Consider the following 22,673-nt stretch of genomic DNA (forward strand, 5'->3'; position numbering starts at 1 on the left):
GACACGGGAGTTCTGCCCTCGAGGGCAGGGCTGGGGCTGTGCCAGGGGAGGTTGGGGTGGGTGTTGGGAAAGGTTCTCCCCCCACCCAGAGGAGGGCCGGGCACTGATCAGGCCCCCCAAGGGCTGTGGCCTGGGTGGTCCCCCCTCAGCCTCCTCCAGGCTAAGCTGCTGCTGTTGATGTTTTAGGGCAGGCCTAAAGCTCCCAGGAGCTCAAGGAGTTTTTGGACAATGCCCTCGGGCACAGGGTGAGATCCTTGCAGGGCCAGCAGCTGGATTTGGGGCTCCCTGTGGTTCTGTGCAGCACTTGCCCACCCTGAGGGTGTCGGAGCCCTGCGACAGGTGCTGTGGGAGTTCAGGCCTAGACTGGGCTTGAGTTTCTTATAGTAGCCCCTAACAGGCTGTCAGCTGACTCGGGGACTCAGGTTATCAGCTGGCTTTAAGCAAGCATTTCATACCACATGACATAAACTCGGGTTTAAAACACAGGATGGGAGGTGTTAGGTCTCTTTTCTCGCCCTTCTGGGGCTCGTGCTGTGGCTGTTTTAGGGCCTTGCTGCCACCTCGCCACTGGTTTATCCCAGGGAAGTAGGTGTTTGTTGTTAGTTTTCTCTCTACTCAGGTCTCTCTCTCAGGAGGAGGGCCCTCTGAGGGGCTGGAATTGTGGGATTTGCCAGAAGGTGGGGAGTGGAGAGTTGTTGTTATCTTTTACTTTTGTGTGTGTTATATTGAGTTTTGCTTTAATTTCCCCTTTTCCTGTGTAAATATTCAATATGTAAACCATTTTGTTTTACATTTCAGGTTTGTTTTTCTAATCATGCCAAGGTCATGGGTTCAATCCCCTGTGTGGGCCACTGACTTAAGAGTTGGACTCAATGATCCTTGTGGGTCCCTTCCAGCTCAGAACAGTCTGTGAGTCTGTGATTCTGTTTCCTTTCCCTTGGGTTGGGGTGGTGAATACTTGGCATTTTGCCAAGGTTCAAACCACAACAGGTGCCCAGGGGTACTATGGGGTCTCCCTCTCCACAGACATCCCAAACCCACCTGGACACGTTCCTGTGTCACCTCCTGTGGTAGTTTTGGTTTAGTTTTTAGCCAGGCCTCAGTTTCAGCAGGCCCAGAGAGGCTCCGTGGATTAGAGGGGACAAACATCACCTGACTTAAACAACCAAAGAAATATTTCATACCAGATGACTCAAAACTAGGATATAAACACAGCAGAGTAGGAGGTGTTCCCTCAGTTGGCATCGTGGCTGCAGTAGAGACAGGACACTCTGCTGCTGTCCTGCTGTGCTGGGTCTTGGCTGCCACGTTGCATTTTGTTTTAATTTGGGCAAGTAAACATTTTATTGTTATTCTTTCTTTGTGTTCCTTGCTAAGTGTCTTTTGGGGTGCTTTGTAGATCTGGAGTGATGGGATCTGTCTTCAGTGGGAAGTACAAAATTGTTGTTATATCTAACTCACAGAATCACAGAATGGATTGGGTTGGAAAAGACCTCTGAGATCATCAAATCCAACCCTTGGTCCAACTCCAGTCCCTTTACCAGATCATGGCACTCAGTGCCACGGCCAAGCTCAGTTGAAAAACCTCCAGGGATGGGGAATCCACCCCCTCTCTGGGCAGCCCATTCCAATGCCTGAGCACTCTCTCTGCAAAGAATTTTTTCTGATCTCCAACTTCAAATTCCCCTGGCAGAGCTTGAGCCCATCGTGCCCCCTTGTCCTATTGCTGAGTGCCTGGGAGAAGAGACCAACCCCCACCTGGCCAGAACTTCCCTTCAGGCAGTTCCAGACAGTGCTGAGGTCACCTCTGAGCCTCCTCTTCTCCAGGCTGAACACCCCCAGCTCCCTCAGCCTCTCTCCACAGCACTTGTGCTCCAGTCCCTTCTCCAGCCTCGTTGCTCTTCTCTGGCCCCGCTCCAGCCCCTCAATCTCTTGCCTGAACTGAGGGGCCCAGAACTGAACCCAACACTCAAGGTGTGGCCTCCCCAAGGCAGAGTCCAGGGGAAGGGTCACTGCCCTGGGCCTGCTGGCCACGCTAGTTTGGATCCAGGCCAGGATCCCATTGGCGTTCTTGGCCACCTGGGCACACTGTTGGCTCCTGTTGAGCTTCCTGTCCCTCAGTCCCCCCAGGTCCCTCTGCCTGGCTGCTCTCCAGCCACTCTGTGCCCAGCCTGGAGCGCTGCAGGGGGTTGGGGTGGCCAAAGTGCAGGACCTGCACTTGGCCTTGTTGAACTTCATCCCACTGCAATCAGCCCATCTCTCCAGTCTATCCAGATCCCTCTGCAGAGCCCTCCTGCCTTCCAGCAGGTCGACACTCCCTCCCAACTTGGTGTCATCAGCAAATTTGCTGACTCAATCCCCTCATCTAAATCATCAATAAAGATGTTAAACAGGACGGGGCCCAGCACTGACCCCTGGGGGACACCACTGGTGACCAGCTGGACACAGCCCCGTTCACCAGCACTCTCTGGGCCTGGCCCTCCAGCCAGCTCCAAACCCTGCAGAGAATACACCTGTCCAAGCCATGGGCTACCAGCTTTTCCAGCAGTTTTCTGTGGGAGACAGTGTCAAAGGCTTTGCTGAGGTCCAGATAGACCTGTGTGTTATATTGAAGTTTTCTTTTAATTTTCTCTTTTCTGTATAAATATATATAATTAGTTTAAGTTTAAACTTGTTTTGAGTTTCCAGGGGGCGTGGGTTCCCTCCCTTTTCTCAGCAGGGGGAGATGCTCTGCCACTCTGTATTGGGCAGTTGGCATTTTGCCACCTGGTCTTGGTGGCCCTGCCTTGGCAGGGGGGTTGGCCTGGGTGGTCTCCAGAGGCCCCTTCCCACCCTGGTGTCTCTGTGACTGCACCCACCACGTGCCTGCCCACAAATACCACCACCTTTATTAAATTAGAAAACTGTAAGCTTTAAAATTTACCATATAAAATAATCACAGGTATTAACAGCAAAGAAAAAAATAAACCTTTTTTTCTTGTTGTTCCCCAGACACAGGAATTTGCTCAGATTTTACCCAAAATAATTAACCCCCCCCCACATCCCCTCCTGCAGGCACCAACACAGGCTGGGGCCAGGCCAGCAGTGGGAGGGCAAAGCAGAATTAATGATCAGACACAAAATAAACAATCATGTCAGAGGGATTTCTCACCCCAAAGCTTCTCCTGCTTCCAGCACGGAAATCCCTGAAGGGAAAGGCCTGATGAGGAATTATTGCTTTCTATGGTAACCGGTGACATCCGGCCACGCTGGTGGCACCTGGGTCTCACCAGCAGCACCCGGGTCACACTGGTGGCATTGGAGTCACACCAGCAGCACACAAGTCACACTGGGAACACACAGGTCACACTGGTGGCACTTGGGCCACACTGGGAACACACAGGTCACACTGGTGGCACCTGGGTCACACCAGCAGCACCCAGGTCACACTGATGGCACCTGGGCCACACTGGTAGCACACAGCCACACTGGTGGCCCCGGGGTCACACTGGCAGCACACAGCCACACTGGTGGCCCCGGGGTCACACCAGCAGCACCCAGGTCACACTGATGGCACCTGGGTCACACCAGCAGCACACAGGTCACACTGATGGCACCTGGGTCACACTGGGAACACACAGGTCACACTGGTGGCACCTGGGTCACACCAGCAGCACCCAGGTCACACTGCCAGCACACAGCCACACTGGTGGCACCTGGGTCACACTGGGACCACACATGTCACACTGGTAGCACCTGGGTCACACTGGCAGCACACAGCCACACTGGTGGCACCTGGGTCACAGCAATGGCATCTGGGTCTCACCAGCAGCACTGAGGTCACACTGGTGGCACCTGGGCCACACTGGCAGCACACAGTCACACTGGTGGCATTGGAGTCACACCAGCAGCACCCAGGTCACACTGATGGCACCTGGGCCACACTGGGAGCACACAGCGACACTGGTGGCCCCGGGGTCACACCAGCAGCACACAGGTCACACTGGTGGCACCTGGGCCACACTGGTAGCACCCAGGTCACACTGGTGGCACCCGGGTCATGCTGGCAGCACCCAGGTCACACTGATGGCACCTGGGTCACACTGGCAGCACACAGGTCACACTGCTGGCACCTGGGTCACATTGGTGGCACCTGGGTCACACCAGCAGCACCCAGGTCACAGTGGTGGCATCTGGGTCACACTGGGAGCACACAGCCATGCTGGTGGCACCTGGGTCACACTGGGAGCACACAGGTCACACTGGTGGCACCTGGGTCACACTGGGAGCACACAGGTCACACTGGCAGCACACAGCTACACTGGTGGCACCTGGGTGACACTGGCAGCACCCAGGTCATACTGGTGGCACCTGGGTGACGCCAGCAGCACCTGGCCCCACTGGTGGCACCCAGGTCACACCAATGGCACCTGGATCACACCAGCAGCGCCCAGATCACACTGGTGGCAGCTGGGTCACACCAATGGCACCTGAGTGACACCAAAGGTACCTGGGTCACACCGGTGGCATCTGCATCACACTGGCAGTACCCAGGTCATACTGGTGGCACCCAGGTCACATCAGTGGCACCTGGGTCACACCAGGAGCACCTGGACCCACTGGTGGCACCCATGTCACACTAATTGTGCCTGGGTCACAGTCAGCACCCAGGTGATACTGGCAGCACCTGGGTCACACCAGGAGCACCTGGACCCTCTGGTGGCACCTGGGTGACACCAGGAGCACCTGGCCCCTCTGGTGACACCCAGGCCAGCCTGGCAGCGTGGCTCGGACGGCACGGCTGAGGGAGCAGCAGTCACCCAGCACTGGGGCCACAACGCTGCTGTGCAAACCAAGATGAGGGAAAAGTGCCTAAAAGTGGTAAGAGTTGGAGGAAGCCCTGAGGGCCCCAGGTCTCCCCTCCTGCCCTGCTGTCCTGGATGGCAGCAGCAAAATGAAACACAGGGGACGCGGGTGATGGGGGGATGACATTGCTGGGGGCAGACAAGTGTCCTTCACTTGTCCTGCATTTGCTTAAAAAGTGGGAGCTTGCAGAGGAAGGGGAGACAGAGGGATAAAGTGCAGAGCTGAGCTGGGTGCTCTTCAAAGCAAAGAAATAACCCCGAGGAGGCAGATCCTTCATTGATAACTGTTCCCTCCCCAAAGCCACCTGAGGGGCTCCCAGCAGCACACACCAGACCAACCAAAGCTGGAATGAACCAGCAAGGAACGATGGATTTGAGCCCTTTTCTGTAGAATAAGGATGGGCAAAGACAACTTCCCTGGTTGCCAAGTTTCCGCTCTTGCTTTCTGTGTGCCCTGAAGTAAGGCTAAGGTGAGACAGATGCTGCAAAGGAGACCGTGGCCACCTGGGGAGACCATGGTGATGCTCCTGGCTGGGGTGGGACATTGCTGTGGCCTCGGATCAGCCAGGACTCTGCAGCACATCCAGCCTGAGGCACAGCAGGCTGGAGGAGCAGGGCTGTGCAGCTTGGGCACCATCCTGGACCACCTGCACTGCCCCAGGCAAAGCTCTGCCCATGTCACACCCCCCAGAAGGAGGAAAACAGTGAATCCCTGAACACTGGCAGCCTGGCTCCTTCCAGAGCTCAAGTTAAACTTAGACTACACCCTGAGCTGCTGCAGGTTTCACAGCTCTGCCTGAGATGCTGCTGCTGCCTCTTGCATATCCCCACGTGGGGTTTTTCACATTCCTGCCAAGCTGATCCTGAATCCAGAGCCCAAGTCCCAGCCTCGTTCTTCCTGCCAAGAATCAGGATCAGGTAAGAGCAGCAGCACCTGTTTCACAGGGAGAGAGAGGCTCCAGATCCCTGTGGAGGCTGAGGCCACGGGCCCAGAACTCCCAGAGATCAGCTCCCTCCCTCCCCATCAGCACCAAGGGCACATGGCAGCATTTGCCCCCCAGATCAGCAGAAACGTTCCTTTCTCAGGTTCAAATGCTGACTGCAGGATGGCAGGGTGACACCCAACCAAACCTCTCCTGTCCCACAGTCCTCTGACAGGACAGGGTGTGCAGAGAAGAGCCCAGCAGCCAAAGCCTTGGCTCCAGCTCAGCGTGGGCTAAGCCCAAGCCTCATGGATGCAGCAGGGGGGAAAGAAGGGTTGGCAACTTCCCCCAGGACCATGGGGAGGTGGGGGACAGGCTATTCCTTGATCTCGAACCACAAAGAGCCTGCCCCACCCCAGCAGAAAAGCAGAGGTGGCCTCAAACTTGCCTCCACAAGACCAGCCCACCATCTTCGCCTTTAAACCTGGTCCACACTGCGCCCTCCTGGTCAGGGGATGAGCACGTAGGAGGATTGAGGATGTGCGAGGGGCAGCCCAGGCAAAGAGCAGCTTCCCCAGCCCTCCACCCCCAAACAGGGAGCTGGGCAGGTCAGGTCACAGCATAGAGCTCCTCACGGTCGTTCTGGCAGATCTGATAGCGGCAAGTGAGCTTCTGGGACCAGGCCCAGGGCTTCTTATGCTTGTCCCGAGGAGGGAGCAGGAAAGCAACGCTGCAGGCCACCAGCACGTGCCAGATGCTGTGGGTGTAGTAGTAGTTCTCATTGGTTTCCATGAATGCATACACTGAGATGGCAATGAAAGCCAAGGTGATCCCTGGGAGGAGGTAGAAGACCCAGCGCTTCCATGAGGAGGGGTAGCAGTGTCTGCGTTTGGTTCCGTGGTGGACCTGGAGGGGTCAGAGCACAAAAGGAATGAGCTGCCTGGCCCAGGAGCATCTGCCAGCCAAGCCACCCTCCAGCTGTGGCTCCAGAGCCCAGCACAGATGCCATAGGTCCTGGCCAGAGCATGGGCAACAGCCAAGTGCTTTGGGACAGCACTTCAGCTCTAGGTGTGGCCTCACTGGAATGTGCTGAGACCCAGAACCAAGGGATTTCTCAGCTAGTGGAGGGCTGGTGGGTGAATCCCTTACCCTGCCCCTCCACCTGGGTGTTTTGAGGTGACCAAGCCATGCCTGTGGATGGGCTGGAGCTCTGGGTTTGCTCTGCCACCATCATTCTCTGCAGGGGAGCAAAGGGCAGCAGGGCCTGCCTGGCTACCCTTACTTACCCACGCTGCAATCATGATGACAAGGGCGAAGAGGCAGGGACCCATCATGTTCCACACCCCTCTGCGGTCCAGCTGCAGGGACATGGCAATTAACAGGGTCCCCAAGATGAAAAGGACCTGGAAAAGAGACCACTACCATCAGCAGTTCATCCACCGCCAGAGCACAGACAGCCATGCCAGAGGCAGGGAGGGCCTCTTCTCCTCACCACCCAGCCCTGCATCCATGCAAGAGTCAGGAGAAACATCTTCAGATGGAAAAACCAAAGGCCCCACAAACCTTTCCCCCAAACCTCAGTCCCTTCAGGCCCAGTCCCTCCAAGCATGCAGGTTCATGAACCAAATTCCTGGGACAAAACAACCCACTGGTTTAAAAATCAGGCCTGTTTGGATGACAAACAGGCTTTGTCACCAGGCTGGTCATTAAAATACAGCGGTGAGAGAGTTCAGCACGGCCACTTGTGGCTTGGCTGGCTCAGGGCTGGCTGAGCCATGTGGGGTTACCTGACACTCACGTATTTCAGGATCTTCTTCACCCGGGCCATGCAGAGGATGGTCACCCAGATGGACACCACGGAGCCCAGGAAGTCACAGTACTGGAGCGTGTCGTAGTCCATGATGCACATCACTGCAACGCCTGGCTGGTCACACGCGTGGTAGAACTAGAGCCAGGGACAAAAGCACAGGTCAGATGGATCCAGCAGCACCACTCGGTGCTCTGGGAAGGAGAGGCAGGAGGAGGCTCAGCCCACGGCAGGCAGTGCCTCCAGGAAGCTCCATCAAACCACTGTGGCATTGTGGAAAGCAGGTGAGAGCAGCCCTCAACCTGCACCCTCCCAGCAGCAGCCTGGAGCTCCTGGGGCACCACCTTCAAGTGCAAAATGTTCCAAGTCCATCTCCATCCCTGGGGTCTCACCCCCAAATACGAGCACCCGCTGTGTGGGCTGGCAACCGCAGGGAAAATAATGCTCCTTCCAGCTCTGAAAGGTCAGGACATGTCAGAGCAAGTCCAGAGGAGGCCACAAAGTTGATAAAAGGACTGGAGCATCTCCACTACAAAGAAAGGCCGAGAAAGTTGGGGCTGTTCAGCCTGGAGAAGAGAGGATTATGTGGAGACCTCACAGCACCTTCCAATGTCTGAAGGGGGCTGCAGGGAAGCTGGAGAGGGACTTGTCATCAGGAACTGGTGGATTAATGGGCACAAATTGAAAGAGAGGAAATTTAGGTTAGATATGAGGAAGAGATTTTTGACTGTGAGTGTGGTTTGACACAGGTTGCCTGGGGAGGTTGTGGATGTCCCGACCCTGGCAGTGGGTTCAAAGCCAGTTTGGATAAGGCCTTGAGCAACATGGTCTAGGGGGAGATGTCCCTGCCCATAGCCAGGGGTACTGGGACTAGGTGATCTTTAAGGTTCATTCTAAGCCCTTAACATAATTCTATGATTCCATGGCATGTCAATGGAAGTGCTTGTCTAATGATCCCTGTGGAGCTCCAGGATGGGCTGCTCCACTGAGGACTTCCCAGTGCTCAGGGTGAGCTGGCAGGGGACCCGACACAAGGCAGTGCCTACCGTGGAGAAGAACATGGTGTAGGTGTAGACAGAGGCTTCCACCAGGTAGTAGCGATAGACAGCGACTGCTATGGCTGGCAGGAACATGAGGTTGCTCAGGGTGAGCAGGAGGGTGGCCACGTTCTGTGCACCGACGGACTGGGCCTTGGTGTCATCCGTGCAGCTCCACCCGCCCCAACCTGCAGAGCAGAGAGGCTTTTGTGGGTCTCACAGTTCCTACCATGTCCTCCCACAGCACTCAGCAGAAGCCTGGGATGCCTCAGGAGGAGCTGTCACACCCCAGAACTGTCCCTGAGCCTCCTCTCCCTCACTCCATCAGCCACTCACACTCCTCAGGATGGTCTCATTTCTCATCACATGCTCTGCTCTGGGAAGTTGGGGAACCCCAGCAGAGCTCCATGTCTGCTCTGAGGACATCCCTTGGGTTGTTCCCACATAGCAGAGGCCATCCTACATCCAAGCTGGTACTTTCCATCCCTACAATAACTCAACACACACGCCCCTTGCTGGTGGAACAGCATTCAAGGGTCAGATGCATCACGTGATGGTGTAAGCTGGATGCAAGATGCCTGCAGGTCCCAGGAAGCAGAGTGGAGAATGATCCCTAGCACAGAGGAAGCCATTGGGCTCCTCTCCTACCATCTGTCACAGCAGGGCAGATGCCAAAGCCAGGTCAGGCTGCTCTGGGCTTTGTCCAACTGACTTTTTAACATCTCTAAGGATGGAGACCTGGATTCTGTGCAAAGATGAACAGCTCTGAGAGGGAAAAAATGGTCTTCTTTGTTTTAGGTAGAAGTTTCCTTGCTGCAGCCTGTGTCTGTGGCCTCCTGCCCTTTCCCTGGGCTCCCCCTGCAGAGCTGCCTCCAGGGTCCCTGTGGCCCCGTGGCAGTGGGAAGTGCAATTTGATCCCACTCCAACTCCTCCAAGGGGAACAAACCCACTGTCTCAGCCCGTGGTGACATCCAGGGCTGCATGGGATGGTGGGAGTGAAAATTTCCTAAAGGACAGTGCCTGGCACAGGGCACAATTCTTAGACTCTGACTGGATACCAAGGACAGTCTCTACAAACACAAATCTGCCTTTTTTATTATTTAAATGATTTTAATTAAAGATTAAGATGCTCATGCCCTCCTTTTGAGGAAAGGAGGTCAGCCACAGGGCAGCTGGGGGATGTGCAGGCACTCCTCGGTCAAGGAGCAGAGTTAAAAGTAGCATCCATCCCGTTCCAGAGTCACTGGAGCCCTCAGCAGCAGCTCTGCCCCTCCCTGCCAGGCAGGGCCCAGGGAAGCTGCTCTGTCTCTCTGGTTTATTTCTGGGTCACGAATATGCAGATGGGGCACTTTACTGCGAGTGATTCAGCGCAAAGCTGTCCTCAGCCTGATTCCCCAGTTCCCTTGAGGTGCTCTGTGCTTCCCAGAACCTGGCAGCCCTCGGGGAAATTAGGATGCTGCTCTCCATCTCGCTCCTCACCCATCATCAGCACTGCAGCAGGGAGGTCCTGGCTCAGGCCCAGAGCAGCAGGGAACCACAATTTGCCTTGTCCTTCTGCTGAGAACAGGTACACGGAGCCACCCAAGCACAGCAGAGCTCATCTTCCCCACATCACAGACTGCACCATCCTCTCAGGCCATTAAGATAATTAGCAGCTGACACAGATGTTCCTCCTCCAGGGGCACCTCTGAGTCTAAGGCTCTTGGCAGGAGACAGACCGGGACTGGCCTTGTCATATCCTGTACCAAGAACCTACACAACAAACCTCCCTGAAAGGCACAGGCTCTGACACAGGCATTTTCAGGCATGTTGATCTCTCTGGGGACACTCAGAAGCACCTCCCCAAGCCCTGGGGGCCTCCAAGCCCAATTCCCCATCACCCTTGGGGTGCTCGTGCTTCCCCAGGCACTGTGACAGTGACAGCCAGGGCAGACCCCAGGCTCCCCTACCCAAACACCACCCCCCCAAAACGTGTCCCCACCTCGGGGAGGATGGCAAAGCTTCCCAGGAAAGCACTCACCAGCCTTGCAGCTGCAGCCAGCATAGAGGTAGCCGTGTCTCCTCAGGAGGCTGCACTGCCCGTAGGGCCCGCAGTCGTTGAAGCAGGGGGTGAGGTACGCGAACACCGTCACTTTGGCTTCTGCAGTGGTGCATTCTCTGCAAGGACAGCAGGTCCCCTTGGTCCCCTGGACCTTTGGGCAGCCCTGTGCCCCACTCCCAAGGGTCTAACTATGCTCTTAGATGTAAGCTCCCTGCTATTTTGGGACCTGCTCCATCCCTCCCAAGAGCTAGTAGCAGAGTCAGCCCCTTCTCCACTCAGTGCCAAACTGATGGCCAGGTGGGTGCCAGCTCTTCCCCATGGCAGACCCCACCACCCATGACTGTCCACAGGACCAGTGTCACCAGCACTGTTTTCCATCAGGAAGAAAACCAGCTGGAAGGTAAACTGCAGGAGTATGGGCACAGCAGCCTCTGTATCAGAGACCTCCCAGAAGGGTAACAGGAGCAATTATTTCCCAATTTATCATCTCAAAGTCCACCTGGGGAGGGGGAAACTCACCCAGGCAGTCTCTGCCATCTGCAGTCTGCACAAGATGTGCCAGCTTGACACTGGCCAAGCTGTTTGGGTGCTCTCTGCGGCCCACCTCTTTTCCCCTCTGCACCACAGTTCAATCAAGTGAGAGGAGCCCATGGCCCAGAGGGGAGGACGAAGGGTCAGTTTTGTTCACACAAGCCAAGGGCAGTGGGATGTGGAGGCAGAATGCTCTGAACAGGCCCCAGGACCGGATGGCACAGCAGACTCACCCCTGGCCCTTTGGGCAGAGCAGCTGCAGGGACAGGAACCAGTCATCGGTCTGCGGGTACAGGACAATCAGCGTCGCATCCGCAGAGGACGTGCTCACGCTCAGAGGGTAGCCCTGGGAAAAAGCTTAAAGGAAAGAGGCTGTTGTGATGTACCAGACTTGGGAAGAAGGGCCCACAACAATCCCAGGCTGAGACTGATCATACAGGAATCAGATGCTCCCGTGGCTGCTTGCTCTCATGCTCAGGAGGCCCCAGGGGGATGGAGAGGACTCCTGCTCTGAAACACTTGTTTCTTCTTTCATCTCAGTTCTTTGTGTCTGTCTGCACAGCACAGGGCACCTGGAACAGCCTGTTGCCTTGCTTAGTCCTCCAGTGTGGAGCTTAGCTTCTCTGCCCACCAGCAATACCTTGACCATCCCCAAACCTCCTGCCAGAAGGGCTAGAAGAGCCTCAGCTGGTAACCAGACCTTCCTTTGGTGGAGGCTAATTGCTGGTGCCAGACCACCACCTGCACCCCAGCACCCTGGGAATGTGCCAGCACAAAGACCTCAGGAGGGTTTGTGCCAAAATCAGCTGCCCTGAGACAGCCCAGGAAGTCTTGAGTCAGTTAAGAGCCTGTGAAGTCTAAAAGCAGAGCCTGGGATGACACAGCTGAGCTGGTGGCAGTTGCCACTGTCTCTCCTACCTGTGCTGCAGTTCCGTGTGGCGTTGAGGGACAGCACTGGAGAGGCAGCGTTCACACACGCGACCACTGTGGCGTTGGCCAGGCTCACAGATGTCTGTACAAACAGAGCAGTGTCCCATGTCACAGCATCACCATCCCCCTACACCATTTATCTCCCACAGTGACATGGTTTGCCCATAGCAAATGGAGCAGCAGGTGACAATAAATCCTGCAGGTCAACACCCATCAATTCATCAGGTTTCTGAGCAAACCACCCTGCACTGCCACCGTGTTATATCACGGCTGAAAGGCAAGAGACCCTCCTGGGGGAACTGCCCCAAGGCTGGGACACTTGCACATCACTTCAGCACCAGCACAGGGTGGCACAAGTCAGAGGCTGCAGGACATCAGGGCTGAGTACTGCTCCAGCCCTTGGGAAGTTTCATAGAATTTCAGGTGGCTGGTTTTGAAGGGGTCACTGAAGGAGCCTGGGAATCAGTGACCTGGGCAGGAACATCCCTGGCTCCCCTGCTCAGCCTCCTCTCCTGGTGGCAAGGTGCCAGGCTCCCGTGGAGAAGATGGCATTGCAGCTGCTTCCCATTTTGTCTCCTCTGCGTCACTGCCGCCACATGCCGCAGGCTGTGGCATTTGAATTGGAGCTGGCAGGTGGGACATGCTGGAAACAGCTAAAATGGGCTCAGAGCGCTTTGCAGCAACAAAAAAAAGGAGAAACAGACCCCACAACCCCTGGAGTGAGCTGACAAACCCACCCAGGGGCAGGGACAAAGCCCTGCAAAGGGGACACAATCCATCAATGAGCCTCCGCACCTTGTTAAGCAGGAGGCTGACCACGAGGGAGCCCCCGCTGTCCATGCCAGTGTTCAGGTTGAGCAGCAGCAGGGTCGGGGACAGGGAGCTCACGGGCACGCTGGGACCATTCAGGAGCCTGTAGCGCACAGACACCACATCCAGGTCCTCACGGACCACGGGCTGGTTCTGCAGGCAGGAGCTCCTCTGGCCAGATGTGTTGTGTGGAACCTCTCCAGCAGACTGAGCAGAGCTCCCTGCTGCTCCTGTGGTACCTGGTCTGGCACCAGTCTGGCTCTGGTTTAGGCTGATGAAGTTAAGGAATGAACTGGCACTTCCTGGTCTGCAAACTGTAGGAAAAAAAAAGCAGAGGAATCAGCACAGACAGGACCAGCACCTCCCCTGGGAAGGGCCTCGGCAACTCCAGCCCTCCAAGTCATAGCATGAACTGGGGTGTTTCAGATGGTTTGTGCACTGCAGCGCTGGCTGCAGCCCCTGCAGGGGAGGCATACATAAGGTGGGACACTGCTGGAAGGCAGACAGGAGTACAGTGGATGGAAGCACCCTGGAGCTGCAGGGAAGGGGGAAGAGAAGAAGGGATAACACAGCATCATCAAGGTACCCAGGGAGTACTCAGTAGCCAGCAGCAGAGCTCAGCACTCAGCTGTCCCATAGCCACAGGCTGCATAAAAGTCTCTCCCAGCTCCCCAGGCATAAGCAGACAAGGCTGAGCAGAAGGGAGAAGCCAACCCAGAAAAGCCAGAGGCACAAGCCATTGTGTTGTGACAGATGGAGCTGAGTGTGACACTTAAAGTGCCACTTCTGGAGCCTGTCCATTGCTCCCAAAGACTCTAGTGCTCCCCTCTAACACCTCTGCTGCCAATGCCAGGTCTTCCAGCACCCAGGATGAGTCTCTGGGTTGAGGAGGGGATGGCAGAACCCCCAGCAGAAGAAAACTTTAAAAATGTACCTGGTTGGTGAGCTTCCAGCAGTCAAACAGGGATATGGTCATGGAATAGGATGCAAAGGTGCCTATCACAGCCACAAGGAACTTGTGACCCCCTGAGTCACAAGGTGTCACCTCAAATGGTGACATCCCCTCACTACAACCCCAGACCTTTCCCCAGTAAACATCTGTGAGATGGTTTCCTGTCTGTAGCCTGCCTGTGGCCAACTGATATTCAACACAGGGTTAGCATCCACCCTGTACTATTCTCCCCATCAGATTTTAAGCCAACCACTGCTTCCCAAACAACCTTTGGAAAAGATCATTGTTTCAGAGATCCTGAACTTTCTGGGCATTTCCAAAAGAGGCAGCTCTAGCAAGTAGGACTCTGAAGTGAACACTGGAGCCTTCAGTTTGACCCCAAAGCAACAATTAGGTCTTGGGGCTCCAAGAGGATGCAACCAGCATTCTGGGGAATTCCGGCCAACACAGCCAGGCACCCAAAGGCCCAAGAGAGACACAAGATTCCTTTTGGTCCTTCCCACAGGGCTGGTGAAAGTGGAATCCCACCTGTGAAAGAAGCCAGCATCTCCACTGACACACTGGCATTGGCAGTGCCGAGACTCTCCACCATGATCTGCAGCCACTTCTCCCAGGGGGGCGAATCCAGGGCCAGGCTGCAGTTCACATTCCCTGTGCAGGTGAGGATCCTCTGGAAGGACTGGGGCAGTGTGATGGAGCCCAGCACCACCCGCACAGCACACGCTTTCTTCTCGTTTGTCACACAGCTCCGCAGCTCGAACCGCATCCCTGCGGCGTGCTTGGGAACGAAGACCCTGCGGGAGGAGGGACCAGCAGTTGGCAGAGCTTGGACTCTCAATGTAAGCCAGCCATGACCCACCACAGTCCCCAGGGCTTTGTGGCAAGAACTAGACTGCCCTGGCTGGTGGTGTGAAAATCCTTCCCGAGGGAAACATCTCAAAGAGCTGGAATTCCCACAGTATGTCCATCCGGGAAGACTTGGAGAAGGGCTCTTGTGTGCTGCCCATGCAAACCCAACCACTGCTGCAGGGAGCTCAGCAAACAGGCTCAGAGAACCCCCAGCTCCAGCCCCACGTGGAAACAGCAGTGGCTTCCCCTCAACAGCTCCCATGGGAAATCCCACCCCACCCCGGCCCTCTGCCCACCCGCTGCTCTCACTCACTTGACATGCAGTGGCTTAGCAGGCGAGACAACGGTGTGTGGCGTGGGAACACCAGGCTCCAGAACAGGCATATCAGTGAGTCTGAGCACAAACATATCTGCCTGGAACATATAGGGGCATGGAGTGGAGAAACCCTGCAGGAGGGGAGAGCACACGGGTCAGCTGTGGCTGTGACGAGACACACCGGGTGGAGCTCCACGGCCGAGACCCTGCACAGGACCCTCACCTTCACCTCGATCCTGCCGGCAGCCTCGGGCAGGTGGGCAGCGATGAACCAGTCCCCGGCAGAGGGGGTGGTGACGTTCACAAAGGTGGTGTTCTGCACAGCACTGCTCAGAGTGATGCTGATGTTGTAGGAGGGACGGACGGTCGCGTTTGCAGGAAAGCGAGTGCCCAGTGGGTTAATTACGGGAGGGGCTCCGTGGCGAAAGTGCCTGTGAGAGAAACCAGAATGCAAATGAACGGAGGGATGGACAGACAAGATAAAGTGGGGTACAAACTCATCAGAGGACGCCCAGGTTTGCCTGGGATCAGAGAGGGAGCAGGCTGGAACTCCCCACATTTTCAAGTGGAGTACAGGAGCCCTCATTTTCATCTGATGAAGACTGGCTGCTATTAGTTTATCCGGGATTTATTTAGAGATTGCTTTAACTTGGCTGATTATTAAGATAAGGATTTACATGGTTCCATCAAGCCTGGAAGCAAATTTCCAACACTTACTAAGGTTAAGCCCCAGCTACAAGACTACTCCTTTCTTTACTACCATCAGCAAATTCCCCATATAGGGAAAATGGTCCACAAAGAGTTTTCATTTCCCTGCTAAGATCTGAATCTTCCCATTTTCTCTTTCAAGGAGGGTAGACAGACAGACTAAAAATGTGCTTACAAAGAAGGCCCATATTACAGAGTTGGGTACACCAGCACTTCTGCTTTCCAGATAAGCAGCCCACGTTTGAAGTAGCAGTAACATACACAGCTAAGAAACAGGCAAGATATTTATTCAGCCAATTTGGCATTTAATTCGTTCACTTTTGGACTGCACTGCAACAGAATATAACAGGTCCAGCAAGAAAACATGACAGGTGATATGTTATTACCCCATGGAGTTTATCTGGATTAGCCTTTATTTCTTAGGGGATCATTCAGCTGCTGTCTTGTCCCTCACATCCCCAGACTACTGGAAATCTTTATAGGAAGCAGAAAGCAGGAAGATCATCTGTGCCAGGCTAATCAGGAACAACTAAGAGCACTGGTCTGTGCCCTGGACAGACCAGGGAAGCACCAGCCAAGCAGCTTCAGTCACTCCCAAAACTTCCATGGAGTGAGTGCCAGAGACCTACGTCTTTCCATGGGCACAACTTGCCCAGGACACTTGCTGCCCATCGAATATTCTTCCAAGTTTTTGACCTCAAATCTTCCAACAACTCAAGTACTGCTTTAAGCCCAATTCTTGCCCTGAAATTGGGCTTGCAATCTTCTTGTGCTCTTGTGTCCCCAGAACATGACATTCCTCTCCTACCTCTGCTTCACACACAGCCACATCCCTCCCAAAGTGCCCCCAATATCTTAGGTTCCCCTGTACTGGGGAATTTGTCCACCTCCAATCAGTTTGGGTCTACCCCCTGTAGTCCTGCCACATCCTTTGGCACCATGTGCAGGATCCTTCCAGGCACAGAAAGGTCCAGGAACACGTTTGTGTGAGCAACACAGCAGCATCACTGTGAAGACCTCTCTGTTGTCTCTATGGGATCTTTTGGACACCAGATCTGACAGGCAGCCCCAGACCCACTGGTCACATGAGCACAAAGCACTCCTACAGGTTTAAACACAGATTCAGTGCTTGGACATTAGGAAGCTACAGCTCCTGCAGCTGAGGAACAGATGCCCAGCCTTCTACAACCAACCAGCCCCACCATGAGCGACTGGGACAAGACAACAGGAGGCCCATCTGGGCAAGCCCTGGCACAGGGACATACATACACTGTGATCTCCATGCTGGTGCACTCAGGTCCTTTCCCCCGGGATGCCTGCAGGAGCCAACGCAGCAGCACAGTGTCTTCTGGCACATGGAAGTGAAAGAGCTTGGCATTCCCATACCAGCTATAGAAGGACAGCTTCTGTGCACTCTGAGAGAAGTACTCGGACACATACAGGGAGTCTGGAAGGGAGAGAGCACAGCAGTTGGTGGGGGGGCTGCTGGGGGCAGACTGAAGGGCTTTATCCACCCACAGAAGCACATGGGAGGCTTAATGTTGCTGGAGAGGTGCCCTTTGCATCCCTGATTTCTCATCCCAGTCCCACTAGATATGTGGTGATCCAAGATGCTCCTCCAGCCAGAACCACCCACACCCCTGCCATAAACCACCACCCAGAGCAAGAGAGCACTAAAAGATGCCTAAACTATGCTCTGAGAGATGTGCTCTGAAGATGAGAGATCACCAGAGGCACTGAGGAGGAGGAAAAGGCTGGGAGGAAAGGTTGATGGCAGAAGAAAAGGTGATGGAATAGGCAGCAGCAAGCCCTGGGGCAGACAGTTCAGAGCAGATGGGTGCAGGTGGCACAGGGGAGCCCCAGGCCCAAGCAGCAATTTATGGTGCCAACAGGCCTGTCTGTCTGCTGAGAGCGTGGGCTGTTGTTTTACATGGGCAGAGAGTGATTGGACAGAGGAGATGGTTTTAAACTAAAAGAGGTAAGATTTAGATTAGATATTAGGAGGAAATTCTTCCCTGTGAGGGTGAGGCCCTGGCACAGGTTGCCCAGAGAAGCTGTGGCTGCCCCATCCCTGGAAGTGTTCAAGGCCAGGTCAGCCACAGCAACCTGGTCTAGTGGAAGGTGTCCCTGCCCATGGCAGAGGATTGGAACAAGATGATTTCTAGGGTCCTTTCCAATCCAAACCATTACAAGATTATCCATTTTAGCCAGCTCAGGACACATGTACTCTCTCCCTGTGACACACAATACAATGAAAATTCATATGCTGCAACTGTAACTCTGCTTTCAGACATACCTTCCAAAACCTAAAGATTTTCCTGTCTGAGAAAGGCTGCTGGGATAGTGAGCACAGCTCCAGGGTAGGCTGAAAGGGCATGCAAGAGGACAACAGCTACTCAGTCAAAGTGATATCAGGACTAAGTAGATCCTCCATCCCTCTGCTCAGCCATACCTACAGATCACATTCAGTCTGATGATAATTTCACCTGCAAAGTTACACATTAAGGAAAGCAACCAGAGTGCAACTTAGGGCTGGAAAAGAAGCATCACACCAGAGTTGAGAAAGGGATAAAACTGCACAGAGACAGCAGAGCTAAGGCCATGCTGCCCATCCAAAAACAAAGTTTGTAACACTCAGCAAGGGGGTAGAAGACATGTCTTCACAACTCTGCAAAGTGCTTTCAGGTGCTCCTTTTCTACTTTGGAATTCCCTGGAGAGGAGAGAAACTGTGGCACCTTTCGGAGCCAGACTTCTCATTTCTATTAGAGAATAAGGAGTGACTGTGGGTTAACTTGCCTTCCTCCAACATTGCACAGGGTTGTGCTGGAAACACAGAGGACTCAAGAAAGATGCTAAAGAAAGAGGAAAACAGTCCTCAAACAGAACCAGACCCTTGGAATGTACTTCCTGCCAAGAGAAATCTAATCCTAGCAGGAACTACGATCCGTGCCCCAAAGCAGGACACTTGCTGGTCTGCACCCACGGCACCACAAAGAGACAGGAACGGTAATCATGGGTTTAACTCCCTGGCAAGTTACCAAGCCAAAGCCTGCGGGCATCCTGCAAACCCAGCAGGGAAAGGAGGAAACAGGAAAGCAAGAAATACCAGCCAGGCAAGCCAGCTGGAGGATTTGGTCGTGGAGGAAGAGCAGGCTGCCTGACCTTGCCGTGGGGTCTGGCAGAGCTTGCAGCACCTTAGTGTACAGAGGCAGGAAAGGTCATGGGGAAAGGTGAGCCCTGGGCAGGACAGCCAGGAGTCCCCAGCCTGTGGGAAGAGCTGTCCCACTGCAGTCCCCATGCTGGGGTCACGCTGCTCTCAAGGCCAGCAAGGAGCAGAGGCCACAAAAGGGGCTTTTCAAGCAAAAGCTCCGGGGCTGGAACACCAGCTCAGTGCGTGGGTACTGCGGACAAGAACAGGCTGTGATGCCCAGCAAGCCCAGAACATTTCACACACAGGAGCTATGGAAGGGAGCAGGCTTTCATCAGTGCTGTCTATACCCCCAGCACACTCCACATGCACTTGGCATGTTCCTCTCTGGGCAGTCCCTGGAGATGTTTGGGCACAGGGTGAGGGTAGGCAGGGACACAAAGCATGATTAGAGCTGTGAGAGCCCCAGTCCTGCTCAAAGCAACAGGTCCTATCAGACAACCTATAACCTGCTGCTCCAAACCCACCAGCTGTCAACTCTGGTCACCACCCATCCTGCACGTCCTCATGAAGCCAAAGCATGGCTTGTGTGGTTTTTTGGGGAGGAGAGGGCAGGCAGACTGCAAAATTAAAAACTCCAGCAATCAACAGTGCTATTTATTAAGGACTGGTCAATTATACTGAGGGAGCTCAAGCGCATTAGCAGGTCAAAGGCAGGCAGAGCTGCCCTGCCCACACGCTGCCTGTCACCAGGTAAAGCAGTAGCTGGGGCTGCGAACAAAGTTCACTGACAAGCAGCTTGTTGTGGCAACAATGGCCAAGCCCCTGCTCACAGACTGCGCTGGGCACCTGAGAGTGGCACCCAGCAAGCAGGTATGTGACTCCCAGGGCACCTCCGTCTGGGCTGACAAGGAAACACCTCAGGCAGATAAACGGAACATCAGCAGGGAAAAGCCAGAAAGACAGGTCACCGTCGGCGAGGCTGAGCTCCGGCAGTCCGTTTGCATAGAGAGAGAGAGAGAGTACTCTGGTATTTGCTGTGCTCCGTTTGTGTCCATCCCCATCCACTCAGTTTGCTCTGCAACACCTGGAATGTCCCACTCAACTGTCCCATGATGTAAAATGAGCTTTAAAACTGAGACGGGACCTGTCAAACGGATGCTGTTTCCATCCTCTCCCGTACAGATTTTACATAAGCAGATTTCAAACGTATTATGCAAAAAACAAAAGTGTTTTTAACACAAGAAACAGAAGGCAGTAGAATCCCTGATGAAGCTGAGAAGAGACGTGCTATTTCAATTTCAGAGTAAAGAGTCACCTAATACAGCTTGAGTTTGTTTGTCCAAGGATGATCTCATGGTATTTTTAGAAAATAATACATTGACTGGTGGTTTCACAGAGCTTCCCATCAAAGGGACGAAGCTCTCATTTCAAAGCAGACGCTGTCTAAAGCTACAGAGTTGATGTTCAGCTCGACTGGAGCAAAGACGGGACTATGTGGCAGGATGTTTGACCATTTACAATGTAACAGAAACCCTGCTCCTTTCTCCGGGGTCAAAAATCCACCTACAAATGTTGCAGAACGAGGGCCCCTCGCTCCTCTGGGTTGGAGCCGACCGTCGGCAATGCCCAGACGGAGGCATTCCCTGGAGACGCATTCCCACAGCCGGCGGGACGGCGCCGGGACAAACCCAGCACCACACCTGGGGCACAGGGGAGCTCTGCAGGGCTGGGAACCCAGCGAGCAGGATGCTAGAGCAGGGTGGGCCTGGGGCACGGGGCCATGGCACTCCTGGCTCCCCGAGCTCTGCGGACTGTGAGGAAACGATGGGCACCATCAGAAGTGGATACCCACCGGCAGCCCGAGCCGCCCTCCGCGATGGGGTGAGCGGGTGAACAGCCTCAGCTCCCCAGACCTCTCCACCGCCACAGCGGCTGGCTGACCCTCCGCAGAGAGGGGGCACAGCCCCTGCGGACCTCGGACCCTCAGCACCCACCGCCCTGCCAAAAGCCGCTCTCCCTCCCGTCCATCCGTCTGGATGCGCTGGAAGTAAAGTAACCCGCAAACAAGGCAAAGCCAAGGAAAACAACCGCTGCAAACACAGCAGAGCCCTCTGGGTCTGGCCTGACCCCCCGCTGCTCCGCAGGGCCGGCACAAGCGCTGCTCCCCGAGGATGCTCAGGAGCCCCCAAATCCCTGGGGAAAGCACGGAGGAACCCCAAAGTCACGGCGGAGCCCCGCCGGCAAGAGCCGCGGGACGCGGGGCAGCTCCCGGCGCTCCCTCTTGCACCCCCCGGCCGCTTTCCCACCGCCGCCTCTCCCCTCCCGGGACCCCTCCGGCCGCCCCCCGGCCCTGCCGATCCCCCCCGGCGCCGCCGCTGCCGCCCCGCCGGGACTCACCGGGGCCGGTGCGGTTCCCGCGGCCGGCGGGCAGCGCCAGGAGCTGCAGCAGCAGCAGCAGCAGCAGCCGCGGCAGCCCCGCTGCCCCGGCCATGGCCGCCCGCCGCTGCCCCGGCCCCGCCGCCCGCCCCGCAGCGCCGCCGCCGCCGCCGCCGCTTCCGCCGCCCGCCCCGCCCCGCCCCGCACCGGACCGGCCCCCCGGGAACCGCCCCCGAGCACCGCGAGCCACGAACCGGGGCTGCCCTCCCTAACACCACCCGGGCACACCCCCGGGAACCGGAGCATCCCCGGGGGAGACAGCCCGGGGGAAGGGGGAAATGGTGCCGGTGGTGATGCTCCCGTGGGAGCCCCATGGGTTTGCGTCTCGCTGCCGTAAAGGCCGAGTCCAGACGGTGATTTAAGATCAGTTCGAGCTGAAATCACAAATATTAACATGCCTCAGTCAGAACTGGACAGCCCACGGCACCCTCGCTCGGAGGTTCAGCCCCGCAGAAGGGAAGTCATGGGGAAGGCTCAGCCCGTCAGTGTGAAAGGTGGTTTTATACTCGTTCCTAGAAAGCCCGATTGCCTTCTTCACTCCCGCGTATGTTCATAGGACCCACGGGTGATGTGGCTTTCACAGGCATGGTCAACTCGTTCTCTGATTTTCCAGTTGACTTCAAAAGTTAAGGATCTTCCCTTTAACATGCATTTTTCTTAGGATACCTTCTGATGTGTTTGTGTTCCCCAGCAGAATAATGCAGCTTGGGAACAGCCTTGGGGAGTCCTTGTTCGGGCAAAAATCCCATCACTCGAGGTCAGTTTAGTTGAGGACTTCAGATCTGTCTCCAATCAACTGCGAGGTTGGACTTTCCCTGAGGTTGGACTTTCTACTTCAGAAGCTTAAAAATCTTTGCTTCTTACTCTCGCAGACCTGATACACTTGTGATAAGCTCATTAGGCATGGGAAGGAAATCCTGTAGAGAAGTGTCAGTCATTTCCCAGGAGCTCTGACACCACCAAAAGCCCAGTCAGAGCACCTTATGCTCTCAAAGCTAGAAATGTCCTCATCTGATTTAGCTGGAGAATTCCCTGAAGTCAGCCCAGAAGTTTGAGCACATAAAGCATGAAATGGGAAAGGACTGTTCTTATTCCCAGCTTAAATTTGTTCCCTTCTAGTTCATTTCCATTTATCCCTGTATGATACTACCCTTGGATTTTCAGAGCTCTCCTTCTAAGAGAAGAACAAATCAACTCCCTGTTCTCATGCTTCATCAATTTAGTCTTCAACTCCAATTTTAAAAGTATCAGCTCACCTTCAGCCAATCCTTATGTATTACTTTCCTGCAATGCTGTTTCTACTTATAGTTATTTTCCTCTCAAAGGAGAAAAACTGA

General features: G+C 55.0%; 1 protein-coding gene across 2 annotated transcripts; it reads right to left on the reverse strand.

The window, feature by feature from the left end:
- Window positions 1–2,864: 2,864 nt before the first annotated feature.
- On the reverse strand, window positions 2,865–21,428 carry PGAP6 (post-GPI attachment to proteins 6). Of its 2 annotated transcripts, XM_071571311.1 has the most exons (13): window positions 21,298–21,428; window positions 17,018–17,195; window positions 15,264–15,471; window positions 15,038–15,171; window positions 14,404–14,669; window positions 12,909–13,237; window positions 12,102–12,195; window positions 11,417–11,540; window positions 10,632–10,768; window positions 8,621–8,799; window positions 7,566–7,712; window positions 7,054–7,170; window positions 2,865–6,673 (listed from the first exon to the last, which is right to left on the reverse strand). In XM_071571311.1, exons 1-13 carry the CDS (start codon window positions 21,389–21,391, stop codon window positions 6,377–6,379), a joined length of 2,304 nt encoding a protein of 767 aa, XP_071427412.1. In that variant the 5' UTR covers window positions 21,392–21,428; the 3' UTR covers window positions 2,865–6,376. The 2 variants fall into 2 exon arrangements, with proteins under 2 accessions (XP_071427412.1, XP_071427413.1); XM_071571312.1 differs by lacking the exon at window positions 2,865–6,673 and having other exon boundaries at window positions 7,060–7,170; window positions 7,555–7,712.
- Between the last annotated feature and the right edge of the window lie 1,245 nt (window positions 21,429–22,673).

This window comes from Pithys albifrons, chromosome 16 (genome assembly GCF_047495875.1).
Source record: "Pithys albifrons albifrons isolate INPA30051 chromosome 16, PitAlb_v1, whole genome shotgun sequence".
In the NCBI taxonomy this organism is placed as follows: Eukaryota; Metazoa; Chordata; class Aves; order Passeriformes; family Thamnophilidae; genus Pithys; species Pithys albifrons.